The 27666-nt window shown below is 38.5% G+C and overlaps 1 protein-coding gene across 3 annotated transcripts in view; it reads left to right on the top strand.

Moving 5' to 3' along the window:
• Positions 1–27666, top strand: part of SRGAP2 (SLIT-ROBO Rho GTPase activating protein 2) — a 297179-nt gene that overhangs the window by 148987 nt on the left and 120526 nt on the right. For all 3 annotated transcript variants that reach the window (XM_056118890.1, XM_056118889.1, XM_056118891.1), the window contains exon 4: positions 6862–7024. In XM_056118890.1, the coding sequence (XP_055974865.1) occupies positions 6862–7024 (163 nt within the window). The remainder of the gene's footprint in view (positions 1–6861; positions 7025–27666) is intronic.

Raw genomic sequence — 27666 nt, 5'->3', positions numbered from 1 at the left:
ACTCCAGCCCCCAGCAGTATAGATTCTTTTAAATTCAATTTGGGGCTGGAGTGATAGCACAGCAGGTAGGGCGTTTACCTTGTATGTGGCTGAACCGGCTTCGATTCCCAGCATCCCATATGGTCCCTCAAGCACCATCAGGAGTAATTCCTGAGTGCAAAACCAGGGGTAACCCCTGAGCATCGCTAGGTATGACCCAAGAGAAAAGAAAAATTAATTTAATTTTGAGTCTTGAGGCTACACCCAGATAACTTTTGGGTTGCTTCTAGCTCTGTGCTCATGGGTCATACTGGCTATACTCGGGACTATAATGATGCCAGGGATAGAACCAGGGCTGACCACAGTCATCTTAACTCAGGAACTATCTCTCCAACCCACCATTAATATTTTATGTAAAAAAATTTTTTATTAAAGCAGCATGATTTACAAAGTTATTAGTTTGGGGGTTTTAGACATACTGTGTTCCAGCACCAATCCCACCACCAGTGTCTTCTTCCTTCTGGGTTTCCAGATTGCCCCCAGCCCCATCTCCAGCCTGCCACTTTGACAGGCATAGCTTTAATTTTGGTTGTTGAAGTTTGGAGCGCTCTTTTTTTTTTTTTTTTTTTTTTTTTTTTTTTGGCGTCACACCTGGCGATGCATAGGGGTTACTCCTGGCTCTTCAGTCAGGAATTACTCCTGGCGATGCTCAAGGGACCATATTGGATGCTGGGAATCGAACCCAGGTTGGCCGCGTGCAGGCAAACACCCTACCCGCTGTGCTATCACCCCAGTCCCTGGAACTCTTGTTTTTAGTGTTATTTACTCAGTGGTTTGGATATTTAGCGACATTACTCCTTTATACCACCAGTGTACTCAGATCCCCCTAACCCTTGCTCCCATTGCTTCCTATCTATCGCGTCTTCCCTCCTCAATTTCTTTCCTTCTTAGCCCTTTTCCTCCCTATATTCTTGGTCAGTGGTCATCTAGGCACCCCCTCCCCCGCCTTCAAACTTTGCATTCCTTCATTCAGTTCTCTATACCACATGTAAGTGAGATCATCCTTCTACTGCTGGCTTACTTCATTTAGCATGATATCTTCTGTTCCATCCGTGTTGCAGCAAATTACCCGATTATCATTTTCCTTACAGCTACATAGTTTTCTATTGTGTATATATACCACCTCTTTGTGGTCCGCTTACCTATCGTCGGACACCTAGGTTGTAATCCATATCTTAGCTATTGAACTAAGTACTGCAGTGAATAATGGCGTGCATATGTCTTGTTTGAAAACAACTGGGCTGGAGCAATAGCACAGCGGGTAGGGCATTTGCCTTGCACGCGGCTGACCTGGGTTCGGTTCCCAGCATCCCATATGGTCCCCTGAGCACTGCCAGGAGTAATACCTGAGTGCAAAGCCAGTAGTAATCCTTGTGCATCACCGGATGTGACCCAAAAAGCAAAAAGAAAAAACAAAGAGGAAAAGAAAGAAAACAACTGCTGATATTTTAAAGAAAATTCTTTGAGTATTTTCCGCTGCTTATAAATGTGCATACACAGTCTATAGGAAGAGACAAACTGGGCTAATGCATTTGAAGCTAATAATGCAGTGTGTGGGTTGAGCTCTTTGTTTTACAACGGTCATCGCGCTGTGCATGCAGAGCTGGTTTGGGACTTTCTGGGCCTCCTTTTCTTTGACTTTGGAGTCATGCCCTCTCAAATATATAATCATGTTTTCTTGATCTTCTGAAAAAAAATCAAGAAGGAAAATAGTTCTGGATATTTTGCCTGCTTTTTAGGGATTAGTGTTTGAGGAGGCTCGCAGCTGTTCAGCACATTCCTGAGGGAAGCGGGCCCTTTTCTTTAAATGCCCAAGTATTACACCACCTATGCTGTAAAGAAACTGTACAAACAAGTGATAGATGGAAAAGATATAAAGACAAATTTCAATCTCCTAGCCAAACAAAGTTCCCTTGGCACAAGCAACCCCAAATAAAATCAGGCTTCAAAGCTGCTGAAGCAGGAAACCACTACAGCAAAAGCTTCATGTGCTTTCTATGAAATCATGTCTCGTTGACTTGCTTATTTTCCAGCCTGAAGTGTGTTTCATCTTTGTTCATGTTGGCTGGGAAAATTGCCTCTACAGTATATTTGTGTTTCCCTTCTACACAGTTCCTTCACCTCTCCTGCACTACCACTACCCATCATAAATGAATGGATGAATTAAATACCTCAAGTGAAAGAAAGAATAACACGAGAAAACATACAGACTCAAAAATACAAAATAAAACTCCTCAATCCCCCGCGCAAACATATGTGTAAAAGTTTTAGTGGAAATTAAGTGGAAACCCTGGTCAAGATAGACAAAATAATGATACTGTTTTTAAAAGTCATAGATTCCTTGTTAGAATAAAAAAAAATTTTACATAGTACTAAACGTTGCATATTTTACCCAATATGTGCAACAAGTAAAAATCGTGTCTTCCTGAAGTAAATCTCCTTTGCAGGGCAGTTTTATAGAGTATTTATTACAGAGTCAAATCAGTGGGAGCAATGAGCCTGTGTTTATGAACTCAAAATATTGAAGTTTAGCATATGACTCATAGTTGCAGTTTTATATCAGTCATTATCCAAGTTATTTTTGGTTCTATTTTGGGTTGCTGAATATAAAGAAAATTCTGATTCACACAGATATTATTGTAATTGAGATAGTTTCAAATTGATTTAGACCCTTGAAAAGCATATTTTGTTTTAAAGTTGAGTAACTAGCATTAAGTAGCAGCACTTCCCTTTCTTCTTTATAAATATTTAGATAACTCAGAAAATGTATCCTAAGCACTTGGCAGTTACTAGTGGGGTGGAGCAATTGTGTTCTCACCCTCCAACCATGATGAGCCAACATTGGACCCTAAGTCTTCTGCGGTGTGTAATCTTCCACCTATACAACTTTATCCAAGGAAGAATGCACAGTCTTGGATTTAGAACTAAGCTTCTGGAGAACTGTATCCATTCTAACCAGTAATTTTTTTATAAGTTCTTGTACATGCTTTAGATTCTTTATTTGGCTTATAGACAGCAAAACTCACCTTGCACCAATGGGATATTGTGATACTTACATCAGAGAAAGTGAGTCCTAAGTTCCTTGCTCATTTAATTGGGGGTTGCTTATTTGAATGAGTTTGTTACAGTTTGGAATTGAACTGTGAATTTCTAAATCTAAACTGTAAATTTCAGAGTTTCTCTGAACACATTTTAAAAAATCTCTTGTTCCCAGGGTCATGGAGATAGCTCAGTGGGCTGAGTTCCTCTGTATGAATTCCACTTTGCATGTCGGAGGCCTGGGACTGTCAGGAGTCACCCCCTCAGCACTGCCAGAGCTGATGGTAGCACCCAAGCCCCGCCAGGTGTGGACCCAAATCCAAAAAAGAGCTTCTGCTTACTGAAACAAATAATAACTATCCTTCTACATGTTGTAAAAATGGAAATGAATACATGTGATAAAAGCATGATCATCCCCTAGAATATAATATACAAATATAGGTTATAAATATATAAATATATGTATATATTTAATAATAAATAAATAATAATAAATAAAATAATAAAATATCAGTTTATTTGTATTAAATGACAAGGCATCTTTGAAAGATTCCTATTTATACCCAAACTTTTTTATTATTAACTCATCTTTTTACTTATGCTTTCCCATTGAAATTTATGCTCTGCTTCCTTTACCATGTGTTAGATTGATTTTGCCTTTGCTCTCTACTCTTGTGATGTGTGTTGTACATTTGTGAGCAAGCAGGCCCTTTGTTCTTATCTTACCATTCTGGTATATTCTAGGCTTTCATTTCTCACAGCAGTGTTACATCAACACCTTCATAATCACAAAACCACTCTTTATTTGGTGAGATTGAATTGCAGTGATGTTTTATATGTATGAAACATTATAGAGAGAAAAAAAGAGGGACTCTGAAGATGTTTAAGTCACAGAGCACACGTGTAGCCTGAGCAAAGCCTTGAGTTCTATTCCCAGCCTGCTTTTCCGCCCAACCACCAGTAGTACTGAATCACCACACCTACACTGCTCAATTGAGCATCAGCAGATCATTCACACCTGATCACCTATAAAAACAGATTGGACTCAGTTGGAAGATTAAGAACTTTTGAAATTGCCCTCTTGAAGTATAAGTGTACTTACATATCTGATATATCCTATACTTACCAAGTATATGGGTATCTTCCCAAGAGAAGCCACATCAAAAAAATAAAAGCTAAATTTTATAGGATTTTGCACAGAAACTGATTTTGAATCAATTTGGAAGTTTTATACAACAGGAGAATTAAATGCCACTGAATGCATATGTCCAAATACTTCACCATTTTGAATTTAGGATAATTTCCTTTCTAAAAAGCACTGTAGCGGGGCTGGAGCAATAGCACAGCGGGTAGGGTGTTTGCCTTGCATGCGGCCGACGCATGTTCAATTTACAGCATCCCTTATGGTTCCCCGAGCACCGCCAGGAGTGATTCCTGAGTGCAGAGCCAGGGGTAACCCCTCAGCATTGCAGGGTGTGACCAAAAAAGAAAAAATAAATAAATAAATAAATCACTCCCGTTGCTCATCGATTTGCTCAAGCGGGCCCAGTAACATCTCGATTGTGAGACTTTGTTGTTAACTGTGTTTGGAATATCGAATACGTCACGGGTAGCTTGATACTCTCAGTAGCTTGCCGGGCTCTCCAAGAGGGGCGGAGGAATTGAACTTGGGTTGGTCATGTTGGCTGCTTGCAAGGCAAATGCCCTACCCGCTGTGCTATCGCTCCAGCCCAAATAAATTAATTAATTTTTTTTAAAAAAGCACTGTTCATTGATTTGCTCGAGCAGGCCCAGTAACATCTCCATTGTGAGACTTGTTGTTACTATGTTTGGCATATCAAATACGTCACGGGTAGCTTGCCAGGCTTTGCCATGGAGGCAAGATACTCTCAGTAGCTTGCTGGGCTCTCTGAAAGGGGCAGAGGAATCAAACCCAGGTTGACCGGGCCAGCCGCATGAAAGCCCTACCACTGTGCTATCACTCCAACCCTTTTTAAAGACTGGATTGATGTGAATGTTTCTTCAGCTACTATTTATTTTTCCTATAGAAATATTTTAATTTCCCTACAAGGTGGTTGGGCAATATTTTGCTAAGAGTTGGGGATTTTGACTCCAGGTCATCAGGGATCAGGAGTCGGGGTAAGGTATAAAAGACTTTCAATTTGGACTGTAAAGAATTATTGGTTTGAAGCAACTGCTTGTTGTTAGCTAGTCAGATACTTGATTTAATGGTCTGGTGTGTTCTGAAGTCAGTAGGTGTGGTGTGATTATTTGTTAATAACAGTCTTCTGCAAAATAGAAAAATCTTTTCTAAGTTTAAATCCATGCTCTACAAATCACAGGTGCCCTGCAGCCTCCAGTCCTCAGTGAAAGCAAGTGAGGAAACAACCAAGTCACTCTCAACTAGCTTTCTTTTTAGAGTCGTATTGGAAGGAGGAGAGAAGGGAAAAGGAGCAAGATGTGGTTCTTGCAGCTAAGATCATACTCTTTGTAATTACAAGACCTAGTTTTTAGTTCCAGCATTACCACTTTTTAGCCATATGATACTTAACCTTTCTTAATCCAACTTTCCTCATCTGTCAAAGGTGATTAATAACACCTCTTTTCATCAGGCTTTGTGGGTTTCAAGTTAAACAATATGAGACAAATGTACAGTAAGCCTCAATACCACAAACAATCCCTGCTCTTTCTCTCCATTAGAAACCCAGCTTGCAGGGGCCTGAAAGAGAAGTGGGGCACCTTCCTTGATGCAGCCAACCTGGGTTTGATCCCCAGCATTGCATATGTTTTTTCCAGGCACTCCCATGAATGGTCACTGAACACTGAGCCAGGAGTAAGCCCTGAGCACAGCTTAGTGTGGTCCAAAAAAGAAAAGAAAAAGAAATTCAACTCACAGATGTGGAACTTGCTGCTGCTTCAATTTGCATAGTGCTAGATGTTTAATAATTCTTTTGGATCACTGTGTTTTATTAAAAATGAGCACTAGAGTTGCTTTAGTGAGGAACTAGCAGTTCCACTGCTTTGCTCAGTTTTAGTTATAGTTTCACTGCTTACATAGAGTTTTTACCCTTGATTGTATGACGTAAAGAACTCTTGGATGTGGGAGATAATGACTCAGTGAAATCAAAGTCTACTTAAATGCCTTCTGTAGAACTGAAAAGTGCGGAAATACTTTTTTTTCTTAATGACAAATGCCTCTACAGTTATCTTCATAGATTTTAAAATGCATATATGTGTGGCATTTAGGGAGTCTAAACTGATTCCTAACTTCTGTCTCTGACTCTCAGTACAAACCATGACTTAGTGAATTAGGTATAGATTTTGAAGCCAGTTTAGATATATTCTAGTTGGACATACAGAATTGTGATTATGTTCTCTAATTCTTGCTAGCTCTTTGACTCCTTATTAACTCAGTGTAAGTGACAGCTCTCTGAGTTTCAATATTCTAATTAATAAAATAGGGGGAGAATGGTAGCTTTTTTTCCCTTTACAATGAGAAGTGGAATATAGATGAGATAAAGTATATAAAGCATTCACCAAATTACTAGAATATAGACATGCTCTGCAGAAAATCCTGTCTGTCCTCCATCTCTTATTAACCTTTCCCTTCCTTTTTGATTATCCTTATTTTCTCACCAAGGTTTTTTTAAAAAAGGAAAGATGGAGATACTTTACTTATAATCTGACCTTCCTCACTGTGCTTTTGAGACATGGACTATAGTTGTAGATGTTGATTGTGACAGCTTACCAATACTAATTCTTTTTCTTGTTGTTCCTCTGCAGGAAGGATCAGAATGTTCTCTCTCCAGTCAACTGCTGGAATCTCCTCCTAAACCAGGTGAAGCGGGAGAGCAGGGACCACACCACACTGAGTGACATCTACCTGAACAATATCATTCCCCGATTTGTCCAAGTCAGCGAAGACTCAGGAAGACTCTTTAAAAAGGTATATAGATATTTCTCATAACACAGATTCTTGGATAGTATCTTTTAATAATATCTTCTAACCTAAAGAAAGAATAAAAGAATTAACTAAAAGAATAAGCTTTTCTATTGTTCATTCCATACATTATTCCATGTACTTGTGGAGAAAAAGTATTGACTTGTCATTCTTTTCTTCTTTTTCAAGCTGAATTAATAATAAGCCTAAGAAAGTCACTATTTCCAAAGTATAGCCCCAGGACTGGCAGCATAATATATATTTTGCAGATATTAATAATGATGGTAGTCAGTTTCCTTCAACTGATTTGTGAATCTTTTGAGATTCAGTGTCATTTTATATTTTAATCATCTATATGATTTAGTAAATTCATGTATGTTTATGTTTTTTATTTAGTTCTCTTTATAAATTCTTATTTCAATCAAGGTGAACTCATGAATTCTGTTATTCTTCTCATAATATATCTTTGTCTTTGGGTCCGTGAGTGTTTTCTTGAAGCTCAGTTGTCAGGATTCCTGGGGTGTTTGAACAAAGAAAAACTCAAAAATAACTGTGGTAAACTTAAGTAAAGTTTAATTATTTAATAACTTAGCTAAATTTATCTTATCTGTCTTGGTTACAAATGATAACAAAGGGTCTATCCAATGTACTTAATCTACCATGTCCAGAACACTTTCAGAAGGCAAATAATGTTCCCACAGGCTACAAGTATAACGAGGATATATAGAGCTCTTTCATTGACTTCAGATTTTCAGTGAATAAAGTCCGGCATTAATATTTGAAACTGATAGATTGTGAAAAGTATGGTGGTTAGTAAAAAGAAAGAAGGGGCGGGAAATGAGTAGAAAGTAAGTACTTTGGTGGGGGGGGGGTAGTATTGGGACTTTGGTGGTAGGTACAGTGAGTATTAATCATAAATAGAGATATAAACCTATATCTGGGAATTTTATAGTATTATTAACCATAATATAATGTTGGCTGCGTGCAAGGCAAACGCCCTACCGCTGTGCTATTGCTCCAGCCCAGATATAGCACAGCGGTAGGGCGTTTGCCTTGCACGCAGCCAACATGGCCGACCCGAGTTCGATTCCTCCGCCCCTCTCGGAGAGCCCGGCAAGCTACCGAGAGTATCTCGCCCACACGGCAGAGCCTGGCAAGCTCCCCATGACGTATTTGATATGCCAGACACAGTAACAACAAAGTCTCCAATGGAGACGTTACTGGGCCCACTCGAGCAAATCGATGAACAACGGGAGGGCCTTTACCTTTACCTTAATATAATATAATAATATAGTGTTATTAGTATAAGTTAACAATAACCAAAGTTAAAGCTGGGAGAGAAGGGACTTAGAAAAATCATAGCAGAGTCAGCGTTAGTCTGTTTTCCAATTCTTAACATTAGAAAACTTTCCAGGTCTCAGTATTGCCTAAATATGAACCATGCTTCTTTTGTTTGTACCAACATGGAAAAAAAGATACTGGTTTAGATTTGTCTTTCTACATAATTGTGTCTGTGAAGGGCCCTTTCCTGCATGTTAGAGGCAATCAGATTAAACTTGCAATCATCTGATAGTGGAAAAAAGGAAGAAAAGGTTAACTTCCCCCAGACCTCACTGACTATTTTTCGTGACCCAGTTGTGCTGTGGTTGGAACCGTAGTTCATTTAGGGGTGCAGGTGCTTTTCATCATTTTTTTCATGATTTTCAGCAACTGCTTTAGCTTGCTCATCATTTATTTGAATTATTCTCCAATACTTGATGATGTGTATATATTTGACAAAAATTAATGATTATAGTTAGTAGTAATCCAGTATTGAAAACTGGAAATATCTAAGATAGTAAATTCAGGTGATCTTTTCACACATGCAAAGAAATCACTCTGTGAGGAGATATGTTGCTTAGCATGGCTATAATTATCTTTTACTGAGTAACATGAATCATGTTGTGTATTTCAAATATGTACAATTTTTAGTAGAAAATTTAGAGCCAGAAAGATAGCTTTGGTGGTAGAGTACATGTGAGACCCTATGTTCGATCTGGGCCACTACACAGATCCCTGAGCACCATGAGGTATAGCATGTACCACCAGGGGTGGCCTGGTAGACCCCAACCTCTCCATGGCTGGAGCATCTCCAGAAATGGCTCTCTTGAGTTCTCTGAAGAGGTTCCTATAAAAAAAAATTTTAAGCCTGTTTAGGAAGAACCTTGACAGCAGTCAGATATCATTGCAGCTCTTCTTTGTGATCTTGGCAGCTTCTTACACTGTTCCAAGAAGGGAAAAAAACCTTTTCTTCTTGATAGTTTTTTCCTCTATTTTCTCCATTTAACTGAGAAAAAAATTTCTAATGAACTCACAAAAACTATTGTGTTCTGCTGTCTTGACTTTGTCTAATCTCCCAGCTCCCCTCTCTCCCAACTTTGAACAGTTAGAGAAAAATAAGTGGAGTATGTCTTAGAGCTCCTCCAGACCTTTGAGATCAGAGGTCTCTGAGAATCTCAGAAATCTGGTGAAAATAACTAGATCTGAAGACAACCAGATTTCAGAGTAAGAAGTTTGAAATGGTGGCCATTCAAATTTCACCCAAGTTCTAAGTGCATGGCATGTATTATTAGATGTGACCATTAACCCTCCAGAAAGAAAATTTACCTCTGAAAGCTATTCTTAACTCAGTCTCTCTGTATATAATCATATAATATAAATGTTTGTTGTCCAGTCTCTCTGTGTTCTTCAGTTGATCTTAGAACATGTAATTCTGTGCTGAGGGTATAAAGAAGAATTTCTAGTTACTCACAGGACTATTGATATATTATATTTCAGTGAAGAAAAACTGACATAGACTTAAAGATAGGTGCATTTTAACAAACTCAACATATCTGTGCAACTACTCATAGGTCAAGAAGCAGAGTATTTAAGTATCCCAGATAATACACCCCCCATTGGCCCCTCTAATAATTAGGGTCTTGGGAGGGGAGTCTCAAAAATCAAGAATAATAATCATCCTGGTACTTAACTGTAGAGGTTACAAGGCCAGAGAAGTAGTACAGTGGTAAGGTGCTTTCCTTGCATGTGGCTAATCCTGGTTCAATTCCCAGCACCACATTCGATACTCCAAGCATCTTCAAGAGCACAGAACCTAGAGTAAGCCCTGGGTACTCCCAGGAATGATGAAAGAAAAGAAATGAAGGAAAGGAAGGAAGCGAGGGAGAAAGGGTGAGAGGGGCATACCTGGCAGTACCTGGGAGCCACACCCTACTCCATGCCGTGGTCACTTCTTGCTTTCAAGGGACCACGAGGGCTTAGAGATTGAGTAAGACCCTCCAACAGGCAAAGTATTCACTCATTTCATTGAGCTCTCTGAACTTCATACTTTATATAAATAGAATCTTACAATATACATTGTTTGGTGTCTGGTTACTCTCATTCAACATTATGTTTGGGAGTTGTTTATATGTTGTCTGTAGTTGAACATATGTTGTCTACAGTTGAATATTATCGGACTTTCTCTTAACCTTTATCACTTTTATTTTATTTTCTTTATCACTTAATCAATTAAATTTTAGTTAGAGATACATATAGTATTACTGAAAAACCAGTGATTAACGGTCCTACAGTATCAGTAGTATAAACTAGAGCAGAAATCAACAACATAGAAACCAAGAGAGTAATTCAAAGAATCAGTGAAACCAGGAGCAGATTCTTTTTTATTTTTATTTTTATTTTTTTTTTATTATTAGTGAAACACCATGAGGTACAGTTGTAGATTTACAGTTTTTTGTGCTTGGGTTTCGATTATACAATGATCAAATACCCATCCCTCCACCAGTGCCCATTTTCCACCACCATGGATAATATCCCTCCCACCCCCATCCCCCCCATCCCACCCTGCCTCTGTGGCAGGGCAATCCCTTGTGTTCTCTCTCAGGAGCAGATTCTTTGAAAGAATAAACAAGATAAATTAGCTAGCTCACATGAAAGAAAAAAAAAAGGAGAGAAAATGTCCAAATTAATCAGATCAGAAATGAAAGAGAAGAAATTACAACAAATCCATCAGAAATTCAAAATGTGATGAGAGGTTATTATGAACAACTTTGAGCTCTTAAGCTGGAGAAATTAGAAGAAATATATAGGTTCTTTGAGTCATGTAATATCCCAAAGCTGAAATAGAAGGAAATAGAAAGAGGCATCACAAGTTAAGAAATTGCAACAGTTAGAATCTCCCCAACAACAAAGTCCCAGTTCAGATAGGTTCATTTTTAAGTTCTGTCAAACCTTCAGAAAAGATTCACTGCCCTTATTTTTAAGTTCTTCAAAAATGTTGAAGATACGAGAATTCATCCTAATACAATTTATGAAATTACATCACAGTAATACACAAAGCACAGAACACTTCCAGAAATGAAAATCTCAGACCAATTTTCCTAATGAAGATTGATATAAAAATCCTTAGAATGTTTGTTAACCAAATCCAGGAACATACAAAGAAAACCATACATAGAACACCCTTAAATAGTCCGAAATTAAAAAGCTACTAGAAACAATACACTAGTAAAGCAAAGTAGCCCGCTACAAAGTCAATCAATACACAAAAAATGGGGAAAAGAAGTGAACAGAAACAGAGACTTCTCAGAAGAAGACAGGCAATGGCCAGTAGGCACATAAAAAGTGCTCAGTATCACTTATCATTAGAGAAATCCAAATCAAGATGACAGTGAGATATCTTCTCATACCAGTGAGAATGGCACATATCAAAAATAGTGAGAACAATTTGTGTTGGCAGGGATGTGCTGGTAAAGAGCTCATGCACTTCCACTAGAAATGTCTGGTTCAACCCTGGTGGGATAATATGAAGAGTTCCCAATAAATTTAGAACTGAGTTGCTATATGACACAGCAATTCCACTTTGGGGAACCTACCACCAAGACATCATTCATTCAAAAGGACATATGCACATCATTATTCCTTGCTGTATAATAGCTAACATACGGAATCAACCTAGATACCCAACGACAGAAAAATGATTCATAAATCTGTGGTATACTATACAATGGATTACTACACACCTGCAAGGAACAATATAACCATGCAATTTGTTGCAACCTGGTAGGAATAGATATCATGTCAAAACTTCAAGAAAGCCAGAAAGATGGACAAACAAGGATGATCTCACTGATCTGTGGTATATAAAATAACTGGACGAGGAAATGTGATGTAACAAAGGGTGATGTCTGGATCACCCTTGACCCCAGAGTAAAGGGAGGAGAAGGACAAAGGAAAGAAGTCAAGGTGGGAAGAAAATTAATGAGAAAGGAAAGTAACAGGGGAACAGGAGTCAGGGGCCTCAGACATACTGGTGATATGGGAGAGTGATATAGCACAGACTCAACAACACTGACAACATGAGATCTAAACTACAGTCACCAAACTTTGGAATGTGCTCATCAAGGTGGCAGGATAAAGAGGGAACAAGGGGATAGGGAGGGAGCACCCTTACCCCAGCCCCTTGCCTGCTATGGAACAACAAAAACAACAAAAATCTTATAATCTCTTTCTCAGTTTCCCAATAGAAGCAAAAAACTCTTCGGTATAATCTGGCTTGGCAGATTTTAAGAGTAGATTAAACCCATTGGAGCTAGATGAGTGCCTGCCTACTTTCTAGTAGCAGACAAAGCTGTCCCTTCATGGACATTAATTTTTCTCTCTTATTTCCAGTGTTTTGTGCATGAAGAATTAGAATTTCAATGGACACGATCCAGTTACTAGATATTAGAAAACTAAAGAAGGGACGTGACCACCTCCATAGTTAAAGCTTCCTGGGGTTTGCTGTATGTTATCAGAGCAGATCTTTTCCAAGGGGGATGTCTAGATCACCCCTGACATAGGCTCAGCTCTGATAGTAAATACAAAATCTTGGACATTTACTTCTTTCTGCGCTATAGTTCCCCCAAAGTTTTAAATAAGAGTTTAGCTAATTGATATTTGTGCCAAATCTTATTTGGTGGTGGGCAGAGGTTGGGGAGGCACACCCAGGTTTGCTCAAGAACTATTTCTTACTCTATGGTTGGGTATCACACCTGGCAGTGTTCAGGCGACCAGATGCAGATGGAGTCAGGGCCAACTACATGCAAATCAGGAGTCTTACCTCCTGTATTAGCTTTCTAGCCCTTCGTGCAAAATTTTATATATTGTTGTACGATGACAAGGATATCCTACACTATCTTATACCTTATGATTTTGAGTCATCTTTGTTACATTGTGTAGTAAACTCAGTCTCAAGATGAAGACCAATAAAAGTAGGTGCAGGTATAAGAGGGGCATAGATTAAGCAATGGAAGATCAATGTTGCTGGAGAAGATGGTAGATTGTTTCAGATTCTATTATCTATAATAGCCAGTGAGTTGCCAAGCTGGAATGTAAATATGCAAAATAGATATACATTTTATCATTATTTTGTGGGGAGGCTCTTTGAAAGCCCCGGGGTCCCTCCCTGCAGTTCTGGGCCAGAGATTCAATGCAAGGACCTGAGGATACAATATGATATTGTTTGGGACTTACAGTGCTGGAATTGCTCAGGTCACCAAGGGGTGCTCAGGGCCATTCGGAGCTATACTAGGCATGCTCGAAGCCTTCCAGGGCTTCACTCAGCTATGCTTGAGGGACATACGGTTTTGAAGATTGATCTGGGCTCAGCTGCATATAAGGCAAGCACCTTAACCTCTGTACTATCTCTCTGAACTCTGTACCTTCTATTTTACCTCAACTTGGTCCATCTCTGGAGACACAGACATTAGGAAAGGCATCTGTATTTCTGGTTCAGTTACGGAGACCTGTGCTGTATTCAAAATACATTTGAATCTGTTTGTCACTGCAAAAGTCACCAGCATTCATACAAAGACAGTCTACAGAATGGGAAAGGATATTCACCGAATACACATCTGACAAGGGGTTGATATCCAGGATATACAAAATACTGGTTAAACTCCACAAGAAGAAAACATCCAACCCCATCCAAAAATGGGGCAATGAAATGAACAGAAACTTTCTCAAAGAAGAAATCCGAATGGCAAAAAAGCACATGAGAAAATGCTCTACATCATTAATCATCAGGGAGATGCAGATCAAAACCACAATGAGATACCATCTCACACCTCAGAGACTGGCCCACATTCAAAAGAACAAAAGCAACCGATGCTGGTGCGGATGTGGCGAGAAAGGGACACTCCTTCACTGTTGGTGGGAATGTCCACTGGTTCAGCCCTTCTGGAAAACAGTATGGACGATTCTCAAAAAATTAGAAATTGAGCTCCCATTTGACCCAGCAATACCACTCCTGGGAATATATCCCAGAGAGGCAAAAATGTATAGTCGAAGTGACATCTGCACTTGTTTGTTCATTGCAGCCCTCTTTACAATAGCCAGAAACTGGAAGAAACCTGAATGCCCAAGAACAGATGACTGGTTAAAGAAACTTTGGTACATCTACACAATGGAGTACTATGTAGCTCTTAGAAAAGATGAAGTCATGAAATTTACATACAAGTGGTACAATATGGAAAGTATCATGCTAAGCGAAATGAGTCAGAAAGAGAGGGATAGACATAGAAAGATTGCATTCATCTGGGGGATATAAAGTAACAAAGTATGAGATTAATACCCAAGAATAGCTGAGATCAGCACCAGGAGGATTACTCCATAACTTAGAGGCCAGCCGGGTATCCTAGAGGAAAGGGCTATTCAGATAGAGAAGGGAGCACCAAATAAAGGATGTTTGGAGGATCCTCCCAGGAGGGGAGATGCATGTCGAAAGTAGACTATGGACTGAACATGTTTGCCACTCAATGCCTCTTTTGCAGACCACAACACCCAAAAGGAGAGAGAGAACACAGGGGATTGCCCTGCCACAGAGACGGGGGGATGGGGGGATGGGGGTGGGAGGGATATTATCCATGGTGGTGGAAAATGGGCACTGGTGGAGGGATGGGTATCTGATCATTGTATAATTGAAACCAAAGCACAAAAAATTGTAAATCTACAACTTTAAAAAAAATAAAATAAAATAAAGGGGAAAAAAAAAAAAGTCACCAGCATTCTTTTATTGTTTCAATTTTGATGAATTCACTGGTAAAAGTGTCTGGCATCACTTTCTCTGATAATACAGAGAAATACAGAGAAAGTACTTTCTCTGTATTATCTTGTTGAATCCATGCAATAATTTTATAAGGTAGCTACTATATCATTCCTTTTTAAAGAGGAAACTAAAGCTTGAAGAAATTGAACAAAAAAGAGGTAAGACTTGCATTTAAATCCGATCATCTGACTTTAAGATTTATATTTACGTGTTCTTGGAGTGGTCACGATCACGACCACCCTGTTGTTCGTCGATTGCCTCGAGCAGGTGCCAGTAACGTCTTCTTCGTCCTAGCCCTGAGATTTTTTTTTTTTTAAAGTGCCATATTCAAGGCTTTTTCAGGGTTAGGAGAATGAGACCCATCATTGTTACTGGTATTTGGCATATTGGGTATACCACGGGGAGTTTGCCAGACTCTGCCGTGTGGGCATGTTACATTTGGTAGCCTGCCAGTTTGACCAAACTAGGAATGAGATGATAAGATGTCGCGCGGCCGCTGAGTGTGATAATCTCTGGATCCTGGCCGTTGTTGGAGTTACACGGCAGTTGGTGGGTGTAACTGTCTAGTTACTGGCAGGTCCAGTCCCAAACTGTACAGGCTTGGAGATCTCAGCCCCGGGTCCCACACACCTGGGTTCCTCTGTCAGTTCTTTTATGCGTGAGGCTCATCCAAGTGTGTGGAGAGTGCTCTCAGCATGGCCTTGGCTGGGCCTCGGTGGTCTTCAGCTGTTGGGCCCTGGTGGAGACAGTCAGGCATAGGGTAGGAGACTCTGCCTTGTTCTCTCCCAGGAGCTGAGTGTGATGATCTCTGGATCCTGGCCATTGTTGGAGTGGTATATGGGGTAAATGTATTTTGGATCTTTTACTCTTTTCCATTAAGTCCTGATACAAAATTAACCTAATCTTTTCTCTTGCACACAAGCCTTCAGTGAGTATGGAGGAATTAAATATCAACATTTGGTTCTTTGTTTTACCTGGTATGGGGGCAAGCAGCTTAAAATGGAAAAAAAAAAAGGTAGCTTGTCTTTCTCTCAGGGGTAGCAGACTCTCCAGTAAAAGGAAAACAAAGACTCATTAAATGTGAAAACTAATCAAAAATCTGGCTCACAGTTATTTCTTCTAATTTCAGGATGTCAGGGTAGCTGCACAATTGGCCTCTGTGCTACTGAATACTCTTCAGGGGTGCTCACTGCTGGCGCTCTGGTTATGTCTGTGGGGACATATATTACATTTTGCATGAAACCGTGATGGAGATTCCTTTAACTAAACATAACATCTGGGGGGAAAGTAGCCTCCTATACACCGCACAGAAACAGACTCACTTTGTCTAGGATTCCAGGGGAAATTGAGCCCATTTGGTGCTCCTGACATCTCCTTTCATGTAATGAAAGCTCAGTCTGTCTAACTCCTGTTGGAATCAAGGTTTGAACAAATATTATTGCTGCCACCTTCATTTGTTTAAAGCAGGGACTTCAAATACGGTGACCAAACACTGCCAAGACCAACAGTAACTCCCTGCTCCATGTAGTCTGTGAAAGCCGTGCTCTCAAGAATGCTTCTGCAAATAAATGTTTCCCACTTTTTCAGTCAAAACAAACAAATTTGGATTTTCTTTTTCCCAAAGTGTGGAAGACAATCCTGTTTTCTCTTCCTCCTTTCGCTTAACTAGAACACACTGAAAGAACCTCTAATTTCACTTTTTGGTGGGTGGTTCTAATTTTTATTAGCTGTTCAGACTTAGTGGTCTGTTCTGACAGTCCTAAGATTCTTAACTGTGTTCTTTTTATAGTTTTCCAGGTAACAGTACTGCTATTTTACCTTTGTCACCCTAAATTATAGGTTAAGTTGAGAAAGTCAAATGCTGATTAAATTGAGAATACTAGGTCAGATTCCCAAAAGACTAATGGTTCTTAATTTACCTGTGCATGAGGGTACTTAGGAATTAAAAAATACATGTATTTGTATCCTTGACTAGACAAATATTTCTTAGGCTATAAAGGCATGCATCATCATCATCATCATCATCATTATCATCATCATCATCATCATCATCATTATTATTATTATTGGCCATGCCTGCCAGTACTCAGCCTGCTTGTGGCTCCGTGCTCAGGGCTCACTCCAGAGGGTGCCCAGAGAACTGTATAAAGGGCTGGGGATCAGGCTAGAGTCAACTACATGCAAAGTGAGTGCCTTACTTACTATGCTATATATTTGGCCTAAAATACATGAATTATTAAAGAAAAACAAAAGATAAGTAGGATTTTATCAGGTTTTGGACTTTTGTTGTTAGACATTTTTAAAATGAAAAATAAGCTATACAGTAGGATGAATTATTTGTAATACATATATCTGATAAAGACACTTATATCAAAAGTTGAATAGAGAACTCTTAGAGCTCAGTAGTAAAAGACAAAATTACCTAAGTTAAAGACAGAGCTACCTTTTTTAATGAGAAAAAGATTCTAAAATAATCCATTAAATAAGATGGCAAGTAAGGACATGAAAAGATACCAATATCAGTAATCATCAAAGAAATGAAAATAAAACTATAAAGAGATGATAAGGCTCTCTAGAACGGGTCAAATTGTTGTGAGGATTCACATCCTACTTACTTTCGGTTCTGTGCTCAGGGCTCACTCTTAGTGGTTCAGTCCGAGGACTGAACTGAGGTGGGCTGCATGTAAGGCAAGTGCTTTAGTTTCTGTACTCACTATCTCCAGCCCCTAGAATATTTACTATTTAAAAGACTGATAATCCCAAGATTACAGATGAAAACTAGTATTCTTATATGTGCTGAAAGAAACATAAAAAGGTACAACCACTTTGGAAAATAGCTTGATAATTTCTTTGGAAGTTTCTGGTAAATAACTACTTACCATGTGACCTATTAATCCTCCGTTTAGGTATTACCTGAAAAAATAAAGCATATGTCTAGAGACTTGTACTTAAATATTCATAAATCTTTTGTGACTCATATCCTGGAACCTGTGAGTATTACCTTATCTAAGATCCAAATGGAGTAAAAGCAGGCACCAACATTTTTATAAGAGAAAGGTGAAGAGTGATTACAGATCAGAGAATAAAGTAATGCAGTAAAAGGAGGATAACAAAGACGTAGAAAATGCTAGGTTGCTGGAGGAAAGGGCCTCAAGGTAAAGGTTGAAGCTCTTCAAGGAAACAGTTTCTTCCCAAGAGCTCCTAAGGGAGCTCAGCCCTGCTGACACTTTGGTTTTAGCCTCATGAAATTTGTTTTGTACTTCTGACTTCCAGAATTATAAGAAAATTAACCTGTGTTACTTAAAGCTACCAAGTTGTAGTGATTTGTTATGGCTTTCAAAGGAAACTAATATGTTATTTATAATAACAATAAATAAAAACAACTCAAGTAGCTATCACACATGAGTGAAAACATAACAAATGAATGAAAAGCAAATCTCCAACAAAATACCATAGAGATGCCTCCAGACCCCATGCTAGGCTATCTTCACTGGGGCAACTCTGAGGTGAGTTTCCCTCCCCGCCCCAACAGAGCCCCAATAGCCGAAAACTTCCAGAATTCAATTGCTGTCATGCTCACAGCCGCTCTCCACAAGCTCAGATGAGCCTCACCCGTGAGTGAATCTGCTTTTAGAATCATTCTAAATTTTAGAATTCCTGGAGCACACCTCTGCGACCTCTCATACTCCACACCACTGATGTACCAACAGTAGCACATACAAGGTCTTAATGTCTCCAGGATTAAATACAACAATCTTCACACTTTCCTCTAAGGAAACCTTATTGTTTCAGTTCTGCTTTGGGGAACACAGTTTGGGATTTGGGGTGGAAACACTCAAAATGTGGTGGAAAGGTGCAATAGTGGTGGGATTGGTATAAATGTAATGAATTATTGTGAACAACTTTATAAAAATAATATTAAATTAAAAAATCTCCACATACGAATATTACTCACTATAGATTAAAAAGAAACAAAATGCTGATAAAGATAATAGTATATATATATATGTATATATATATATATAAAATTTTGTGCTGGTGAGTGCCTTTGGTCTGATTCTATTTATATAAAATTTTAGAAGAAATAACTCACCTGTAGTCACAGAAATATTGGGGATTACCTTGGGCAAAGGTACAGAAGGGTTTGACTGCAAGAGGATGTAGTGGTACTTGTGGCATTAAGAAGCGTTTTGATTATGCCTGTTGTTATATGAGTATGCCTTTGTCAAAATTTATTGTACTATATACTTACAATGGACTGGAGCGATAGCACAGCAATAGGGCATTTTGCCTTGCACGCAGCCGGCCTGGCAGAGCTGGGTTCGATTCCTCCGCCCCTCTCAGAGAGCCCAGCAAGCTACTGAGAGTATCTCGCCCGCACGGCAAAACCTGGCAAGCTACCCGTGACAATATGCCAAACACAGTAACAACAAGTCTCAAAATGGAGATGTTACTGGGCCCACTTGAGCAAATCGATGAACAACAGGAGGACAGTACTATAGTGCTATACTTAAAATGGTTTTATAAATGAATATATTTTATTGTATATAAATTTTATTCAGTAAGGTCAATATAAGAGATAAAAATACCATGCAAAGGGCTCTACCCAGATAGCTGAATCAGGATTTCTGATATAGGTCCTAGGTGATTCTTACATTATAGTGAGAGTTGGGAACTACAGCTGTAGATACTCTGGTTTCCTTTTGGGGAAATGTGAGAGCATGGTAGATAAGATACCTAAACTTGCATCATTTTGTATGAGCAGTTTTTGCTCCTGTAACTGCCTTGTGAAACGTAGTCGAGACTGGTTTAAGCAAACCATGTGTTTCCCTACTTTATTCTTGAGGTGTGACAAAGGGTAAATTTGGTATTATTTTCAAGTAAGTAAGACCTAAGAAATATATGAAGGGAAAAAATGGAGATCAGTTAACACTTTTCTCCAGAATCTCTGATGTTAAACAACAGTGTGCTTTCTCAGGAGTAATTCAGTCACTAGAAAACTGCCAAATCAGTCAGATGTCAGATTTTCTTTGGCACTAAGGAAGTAAATGCAGCAGCAAAAGAAGAGAAAGGAGATTTGAAACTAAAAGTAGTACATGTTACCTACTTGCTTATGCTTTTTGAACTAGAATAGGGTTCCTTAGGGAATCTTTGAGTCCATCTATTTGGCATATGTGAGGGAACAGGATGATGATACTCTAGATGGTTAGCATGTTCTGTGATGGTGTCATAAATTAGAAAGGGAAGGAGCCAGGGAAGTAGCTCAAAGGACTGGTGTGCATACATTGCATGCGTGAGGCCCTGAGTTAGTTCCCCAGTACTGTAGGTCTCCCCAAACACTGTTGGGTGTGACCCTGGCAACCCTGGGAACTACTAGGCCTGAGATATTCAGCCCAGTTGACTATCATTGAGGTGGTCCTTCATACCTTTGGACATTTCTTGGACGATTTCACCAAAAATATAAAAGAAGAAATGTTCCACAATTTTTATGTTGTTGAATATGTGACTAATGTAAGTTGAATGAATGGGGAACAAATAAATTTCCAAAGATATCTTTGTATTCTGCTCTCATGAGGAGTTTAATTTGGAGATATCTTCAGACGTTGTTCAGAAGTGATTTATCCCTCCCTTGCCTGCTTAATCTGCTCCACACCTCTACCCCCAATGGATTCAGTATTGATTGAATTTCCTTCACATAATGTAGTCACTAATAGCATTGTATGGTACCTTACAGACAGCCTTTCCTGTTAACCAGATTCATCTTGGTGGCAAAAATCTGTTCTGATTAATTGAAATTTATTCTCTCATACCTGATGGATACCTGATGGAGATCCTCTTTGGAAAAAGAGAATAGGATGTGAAATATAGCTAATTTAAGTAGGGAATGGAAGATCATAAGCTCCTTCAAAGGTATCTCTGCTGATAGGGCCATCAGGTTTGCTGCTATAGCCAACACAGAGGAGCTTTGAGGCTAGAGCTGTTCTCTCTCTCTCTCTCCCTCTCTCTCTCTCTCTCTCTCTCTCTCTCTCTCTCTCTCTCTCTTATTTATTTTTTACTTTAGTTTTTGTGACAGTCAGCTGCAAGTTCTCTCTGGGTAGCGAGGGTTTTGGGTTTTGGGTTTTGGTTAACTGTCTTCCAGCTCAAAGGAGGTTTTTTGCATCAAAAATGCCTGCAGTGTTTGCTCAGTTTAGTTCATGTTGCCGCATTTTTGGTATTTCAGTTCTCAGGTATCTACCTCTCTTCTAAAGGGCCCAACATGCTATGTTTAGAACATTTCAAGGCTTAACAGTATTTTGATCTTTATAAATCACAAGATGATTAAGAGAAACAAAGAAAAGTGAAGGACATGGAGGATGGTAAAGTAGAGTGACAGAAAACAAGTGTTCAGATGTGTTCTTGAATTTAAATACTACTCTGAGCTAGAAAAACATGCAATCAAGATGTATTTTTAGTGAGTAGTGTAAACATAAAATTTTTCTAGATGCTAAAAAGTATGTATGTATTTAAGGAATAAGATTTGCCCCCGGAGAATTTGGGGAGTTTTAGTCAGCCTTTCACTCCTCCTAGATTTTAAAAAATTCTGTAGAATCATAATAACCACTCTTAAAATGTGTACTCTGACTATAATACAATATAATAGACCTTTAATCAATATATATTTCTCTACTCTTTTTTCTTTGTTTTCAAGGGTTTTCCCTTGACATTTTATGAAAGTATTAAATATTCAAAGTACATCCAGTGGAAAGAATATAACTATGAGCTAACACGTAGACAAAGAAAAAAAATGTTCCCAGTATCTTCAGAACCCCATTTTGCTCTTGTTTACAGTCATTACTCTTTAAAAATGGTGACACAAGGGGCCGGAGCAATAGAACAGCGGGTAGGGCGTTTGCCTTGCATCCGACTGACCCAGGTTCAATCCCCAGCATCCCATATGCTCCCCCAAACACCACCAGGAGTAATTCCTGAGTGCAGAGCCAGGAGTGACCCCTGAGCATTGCTGGGTGTGACCCAAAAGGCAAAAAAAAAAGTGGTGACAATAGAAAATATTTGTTTAAAAACATTTTTTATAAATGGGATCATATAATATTCTTTCATACTTAAATTTCTTATTATTTGCTTCCTGGCTTCCATATTTTGTGATGAGCGGTCAACTATAATTTTTTCTTTTCATCTAATGTTTACTACTCTTAATATTTTTTGTCTACTCTTAATATTTTTTTGTCAGTTAATTGTGCTGAGTCTAAGGAGTGATTTTGATTGTGGTTGTTTTGCTCGGGTAAGAGCAGCTTTTGAGCATCTTTTTCAGCGGGTAGTGACTTTCCCCACTTTGAAAAACTTTCTGGTAATTTTTTTTTCTATCCCACTTTCTCCTCTTGTTTTGATCCCACTTGCACACTTATTCTACTATCTGAGGCAGCCCTACAAGTTAAGTGAGACAAGTTTTGCATTAGTGTGTGTATGTTTGTGTTTCTCTTTGCATGATTTCTATAGATCACTAATTCTTTATTTTATCCTGTCTGCTATTAATACTATCCGATGTAATTTTTATTTTATATTTTATATTTTTTTGTTTCATAATCTCCACTTACTTTTTTTGTATCCTGAAATTTCTCTTCTCTCAGCCAATTATGTTAGAAGCATATTTGGTGGTTATTAAAATTTTTCTTTTTTCTTAACTTTATTTAAACATCATGGTTTATAAAGTTGTTCATTATATAGGTACTATGGGCTATGGGCATTCAGTGCTCCAACACCAATCCCACCGTCAATATGACCTTCTTTCTACCTTTGTCCTCAGTTTCTCACCCACCCCTGCAAGCCTGCCCCCTTAGGAGGCACAAAATATTTTATTTTGTGTTGCTTGTTACAACGAAATGGTTAATGGAATTATCGAAATATATCTTAGTAAAAAAAAACTTTATAAAAATTGTTATATCTCACCATGGGGTGATTAAGTCCTTGTCAGATGGTTTACTAAGCTATTTCTTACTAGTTAGTTGAGCCTTCTGTGTATTTTGTTTGGTTGGTTTTGGTTTTTTATTGAGCTTAGTTGGCTTCTCTGCTGCTTCCCATCTAATATGGTATTTTCCAACTGGACTATCAGAACTGTGCAATTTGGGAGGTCTACCATATGCTCTAGGAACTCCAGGAGCTTTGTAGAACTGGGCTATTGAGTGAGGGCAGAGGCGGGGAGAGATGGGTGTGGCCGCCAGAGCTTCTGGAAGTACAGAGGTGAAACGAGCCTTCCTGACCTTCATTCCGAGAAGACCCCAGAGTTTTCAGCCTGAAAGCTGGCATACTGGGAATTTTCATTGTTTTAGTATCTCTGAAGAGATAAATCATGAAACAATGGAATTGGGCCCTTGGTATGGTGATAGCTGTGGGATGTCGGTGTTCCCTCCTGAGAGTGTCCTAGACTTTTCTGCTATAAGACCAGTATATGTGTGTGTGTGTGTGTGTGTGTGTGTGTGTGTGTATTGCTATAAGACTCTGTATTTTTGTGGCTTGACATGCATCTCTTCCAAGATTAATTGTGAATCTATAAAGTTGGGGTGATAAGTTTACTTGGCAGCAGCTATGTCTTATCTTCAAGAGAATAATTTGGTTCTTTATGAAAAAGAATTGGTTTTTATTAAAAAAAACCCAATTGTTTGTATTGGGTTTTCTATTCACAATGGAGCACATTAATTTTTTTCATATGTCTATTACATTTTTAGAATTTCATAGATATTGTGTAGACGATACATTATAAAAACCCTAGAGGTATGTATCTTCCTCTGAAGGATGTTAGTAAGTTTTATTTTAGTAGACAGTTGAATTTCTAATCAATCTTCATCCTTTTCTACAAGCTGTTGAAGTGTATTTTTTCTTTGTTTATTTTGGTCTTTTCCATATTCTGTATACCTAAGGAATGACCTTTCTGTGATTTCCATGGAAAGATGAAGGTGTTTTGCAGGTCGCTCTAATTTGGCTAGATCTGAATTCCTATTTCTGTTTCTCGCATTTCGGGCAGTAACTAGACTGACCACTGTTCCCATTTGCCTGGAGCTGAGGGTATTCCTGAGACAAGTGAGTCTGTCTCCATTTTGCATTTGGCTAATTTCCAGTTTGAGTCTATTGTGAAAAATTCTGCTAATTATATTGGATGACTCTTACTTGAAATAAGCAAAAGCTCTCATTGGCAAAATACTTTTTTGTAAGGCCAAGAAAAGGTAACATTGAAATATGAAGTCCTGTGTATTACCACTGTATTACTTTGGTATTCTTTGTTTCAGCACTGACATGTGGTATTGTTAAGCAGTATTTGCTGTCAAATCAGGCTATTGTATCTGGTCACAAACTGAGCATTAAGGATAGTGAATTTAGAACCTCAGTCTTCTTTTTCTCACCATCCTTCCCTCTCTGTTCCCTCTGCTGCCCTCCCATCCCCCATTTTTTCTCACTCTCTTTTTCCCAGTTCTCTTCTTTTTAATAATCTTTAATTTTTTGTAGTACATGTGCTATATATAAAATTAAAACTTAAGTAAAAACTATGATAATAAAATAATATATAATAGCACAGCGGTAGGGCGTTTGCCTTGCACGCAGCCAACATGGCCGACCCGAGTTCGATTCCTCCGCCCCTCTCGGAGAGCCCGGCAAGCTACCGAGAGTATTCGATATGCCAGACACAGTAACAACAAAGTCTCCAATGGAGACGTTACTGGGCCCGCTCGAGCAAATCGATGATCAACGGGAGGGCCTTTACTTTGCGGCTGGAGCGATAGCACAGTGGGTAGAGCGTCTGCCTTGCACGCAGCCAACATGGCCGACCCGAGTTCTATTCCTCCGCCCCTCTCGGAGAGCCCGGCAAGCTACCGAGAGTATTCGATATGCCAGACACAGTAACAACAAAGTCTCCAATGGAGACGTTACTGGGCCCGCTCGAGCAAATCGACGATCAACGGGAGGGCCTTTACCTTTTTAATAAATAAAATAATAAAAACTATGATAATAAAAAATAAAAACTATGATAATAAAAATATGATGATAAAAATTTTATTGCACACACTATTTCATAATCTTAATTTTAAATTTTTTAAATTAAGACACCATGGTTTACAAAGTTGTTCATAATAGGGTTGCAGGCATGCAATGTTCCAACACCAATCCCACTACCAATGTCCCCTTAGCTCCATCAGTGTCCATAGGCCCACCACCACCTGCCACACTACCTCCTTGGAAGGCATATAATAAATTTATTTCATATTTCTTGCTCCAACAAAACTTAAATGGCAAATGGAATGATTAGAAAATCAATCAACAAAAGATAATTTGTAGTGATTGATTGTTATGTGAAGAAATTAAAATAACTTAATAAAATATAGTTAAAATATAGTATAATGCCTACTCTCATTTATGTAACTAAGTTTTCAACTCTGGCAACAAAAATACATTGAATCCATTGAATTAAATTTTGTTTTGTACTTGGATTTTATTGCAGTAATCATCAAATATTCCCTATCATAAAAGATGCTTTTTAATTCTGTCCCTTTGACAGACATATAATAAATTCACTTCATATTATATGGTCCAAAAAACCTTAAAAGAATGGTAAATAGAATTATCAGAAAATCAATCAATAAAAGTCAGTTTGTTTTGATTAATTGCTATATGTTTTTAACCTTCTTTAATCTAGTAGAGAACATATAACTCACTATATATAACATTAGTGAGTGTCATACTCAGTGTCACATGATGGGAAGTTTCTCCAGTCCTATAAAAGAGATCTTGTAATACTTCTTGCAAACCTGGTTTCAAGGCCACAAATTCCCTAAACTGTTGCCTGTTCATGAAGTTCTATCTCACTTGTATCACTTGTCATCCCATTGCTCATTGATTTGGTTGAGCGGGTGCCAGAACATCTTCATTCGTCCCTGTCACATGCTAGGGTAGCCCAGTGGCATCTGCTCGCTCCAGGAACACGAAGAGCGTCAAAATGGTCATTCAGGGTCTTAACGAAGAAGTTCGACTATCTCGTAGGTGGGCAGCCAGGCGTTCTTTTGACGTCCCATGGAATCCAGTCGTTCTATATAGTTCCTTCAAATCTAGCTGAATAGAATATTCTTTGTAAGATATTCATTTCATTGGACTTTTGTTCTATATCCTTTATAGAGTCTAATTTGATAAATCTGCTGTACATCTTATGTAAATTCCTGTTCTTTGTGTGTAAACTCCTTTCTTGATCTTGCTGCTTTCAATATTCTGTCTCTACCTTTGGATTTTGTCATTTAGAGTATAATATGTCTTCAAGTTTTCCTAACTGAGTCTACTTTTACTGGGGCCCTTCAGGGCTCTTGGATCTCAGTGCCTGTAATTCTCCACTCTAGAAAGTTCTTATTAATGGTTTCTTTAACTATTATTTCTTCATATTTGCATTCCCGTTCTTCAAGAATTCGATGATTCTTGTATTGTTCCTCTTGAACTTATTCCATAGTTCTCTGGTAATGTGTTCATTTCTTTTCAGGCTATTTTCTACTGTCTCCTGTTTCCTAGCATTTTCTTCCTCATCTAGAATTCCTCAATTTTTTGCCCAGTTTTTGTTACCCTGCTACTCAGAGCTTCTGTTGACTTTTTTTTTTAAATATATCATCTACCATGTTCTTAATTTCTGTCTTATCTTACTGTAGTAGTTTTTTCATTTCAACTCTCATACTTGTGCTTTTCTGTCTACCTGTGCTATTGTTTCTTTGAACACGTTGAATGTCCTCATCATGGTGTCACAAAAGACACTGTCTGGGGATTTTTTGGTGCTGTTTATGTCTTTGGTGATACTGTTTTTGCTCATTGACCATGGTTGGGCTTCTGCACAGTTTCCCCGTTGGTTTCTAGAGTCTTTGCTGTGCTGGGGGTGAGTCTTTGTAGTTAATCCCCCTGGAATGTGCCGAAGAATTAAGCTAGATATAGTTGTAGTTCTCTGTCTTCTTTGCCCACCCTCACAGAATGATAGAATAACTATGAGCATCATGTAGTTTATTATAAATCATTTTCATTTTCTGCACTAATTTTTGTCTTTGAGATATTATGGGAACCTAAGAGCATCTCTCCTTAGAATTTCATGTGCTCTCAGAAATCATCTTCTTAGTGAGCTAAGTAACTATTGTTAAGAATCAGACACAGTATTAATAAATAACAATTTTTGTTTTTGTTTTATATTTCCTTTTATTTTGGAGCCAAAAATTGCTTTTGCTTAGTTTTTTTCCAATTGTCAAAGTAATACAACTTTTGGTTTATTTTTAATAATATTTTTATTTTAGGCATTGTTAACAATACTGTTAATAGTAAGGCTTCATGCATGCAATATTCTAGCACCACACTTTCTACCAGTGTTTACTTCCCTACACCATGTCCTAGTGTCCTGCCTGTCCTTCTACCCCTTTCCTTCTCCCTCCATGTAAGCTCATTTCTTTAGACCAGTTCTAAGGTTCTCTTGCTTTGGGTCATTTGTTTATTTTCTTACTGTGTTTCTTTTTGTCCCACC

Source organism: Sorex fumeus, unplaced genomic scaffold (genome assembly GCF_029834395.1).
Source record: "Sorex fumeus unplaced genomic scaffold, SorFum_2.1 ptg000039l, whole genome shotgun sequence".
In the NCBI taxonomy this organism is placed as follows: domain Eukaryota; kingdom Metazoa; phylum Chordata; class Mammalia; order Eulipotyphla; family Soricidae; genus Sorex; species Sorex fumeus.
The sequence above is the reverse complement of the archived record's forward strand: the minus strand, read 5'-3'. Positions and strand labels throughout refer to the sequence as shown.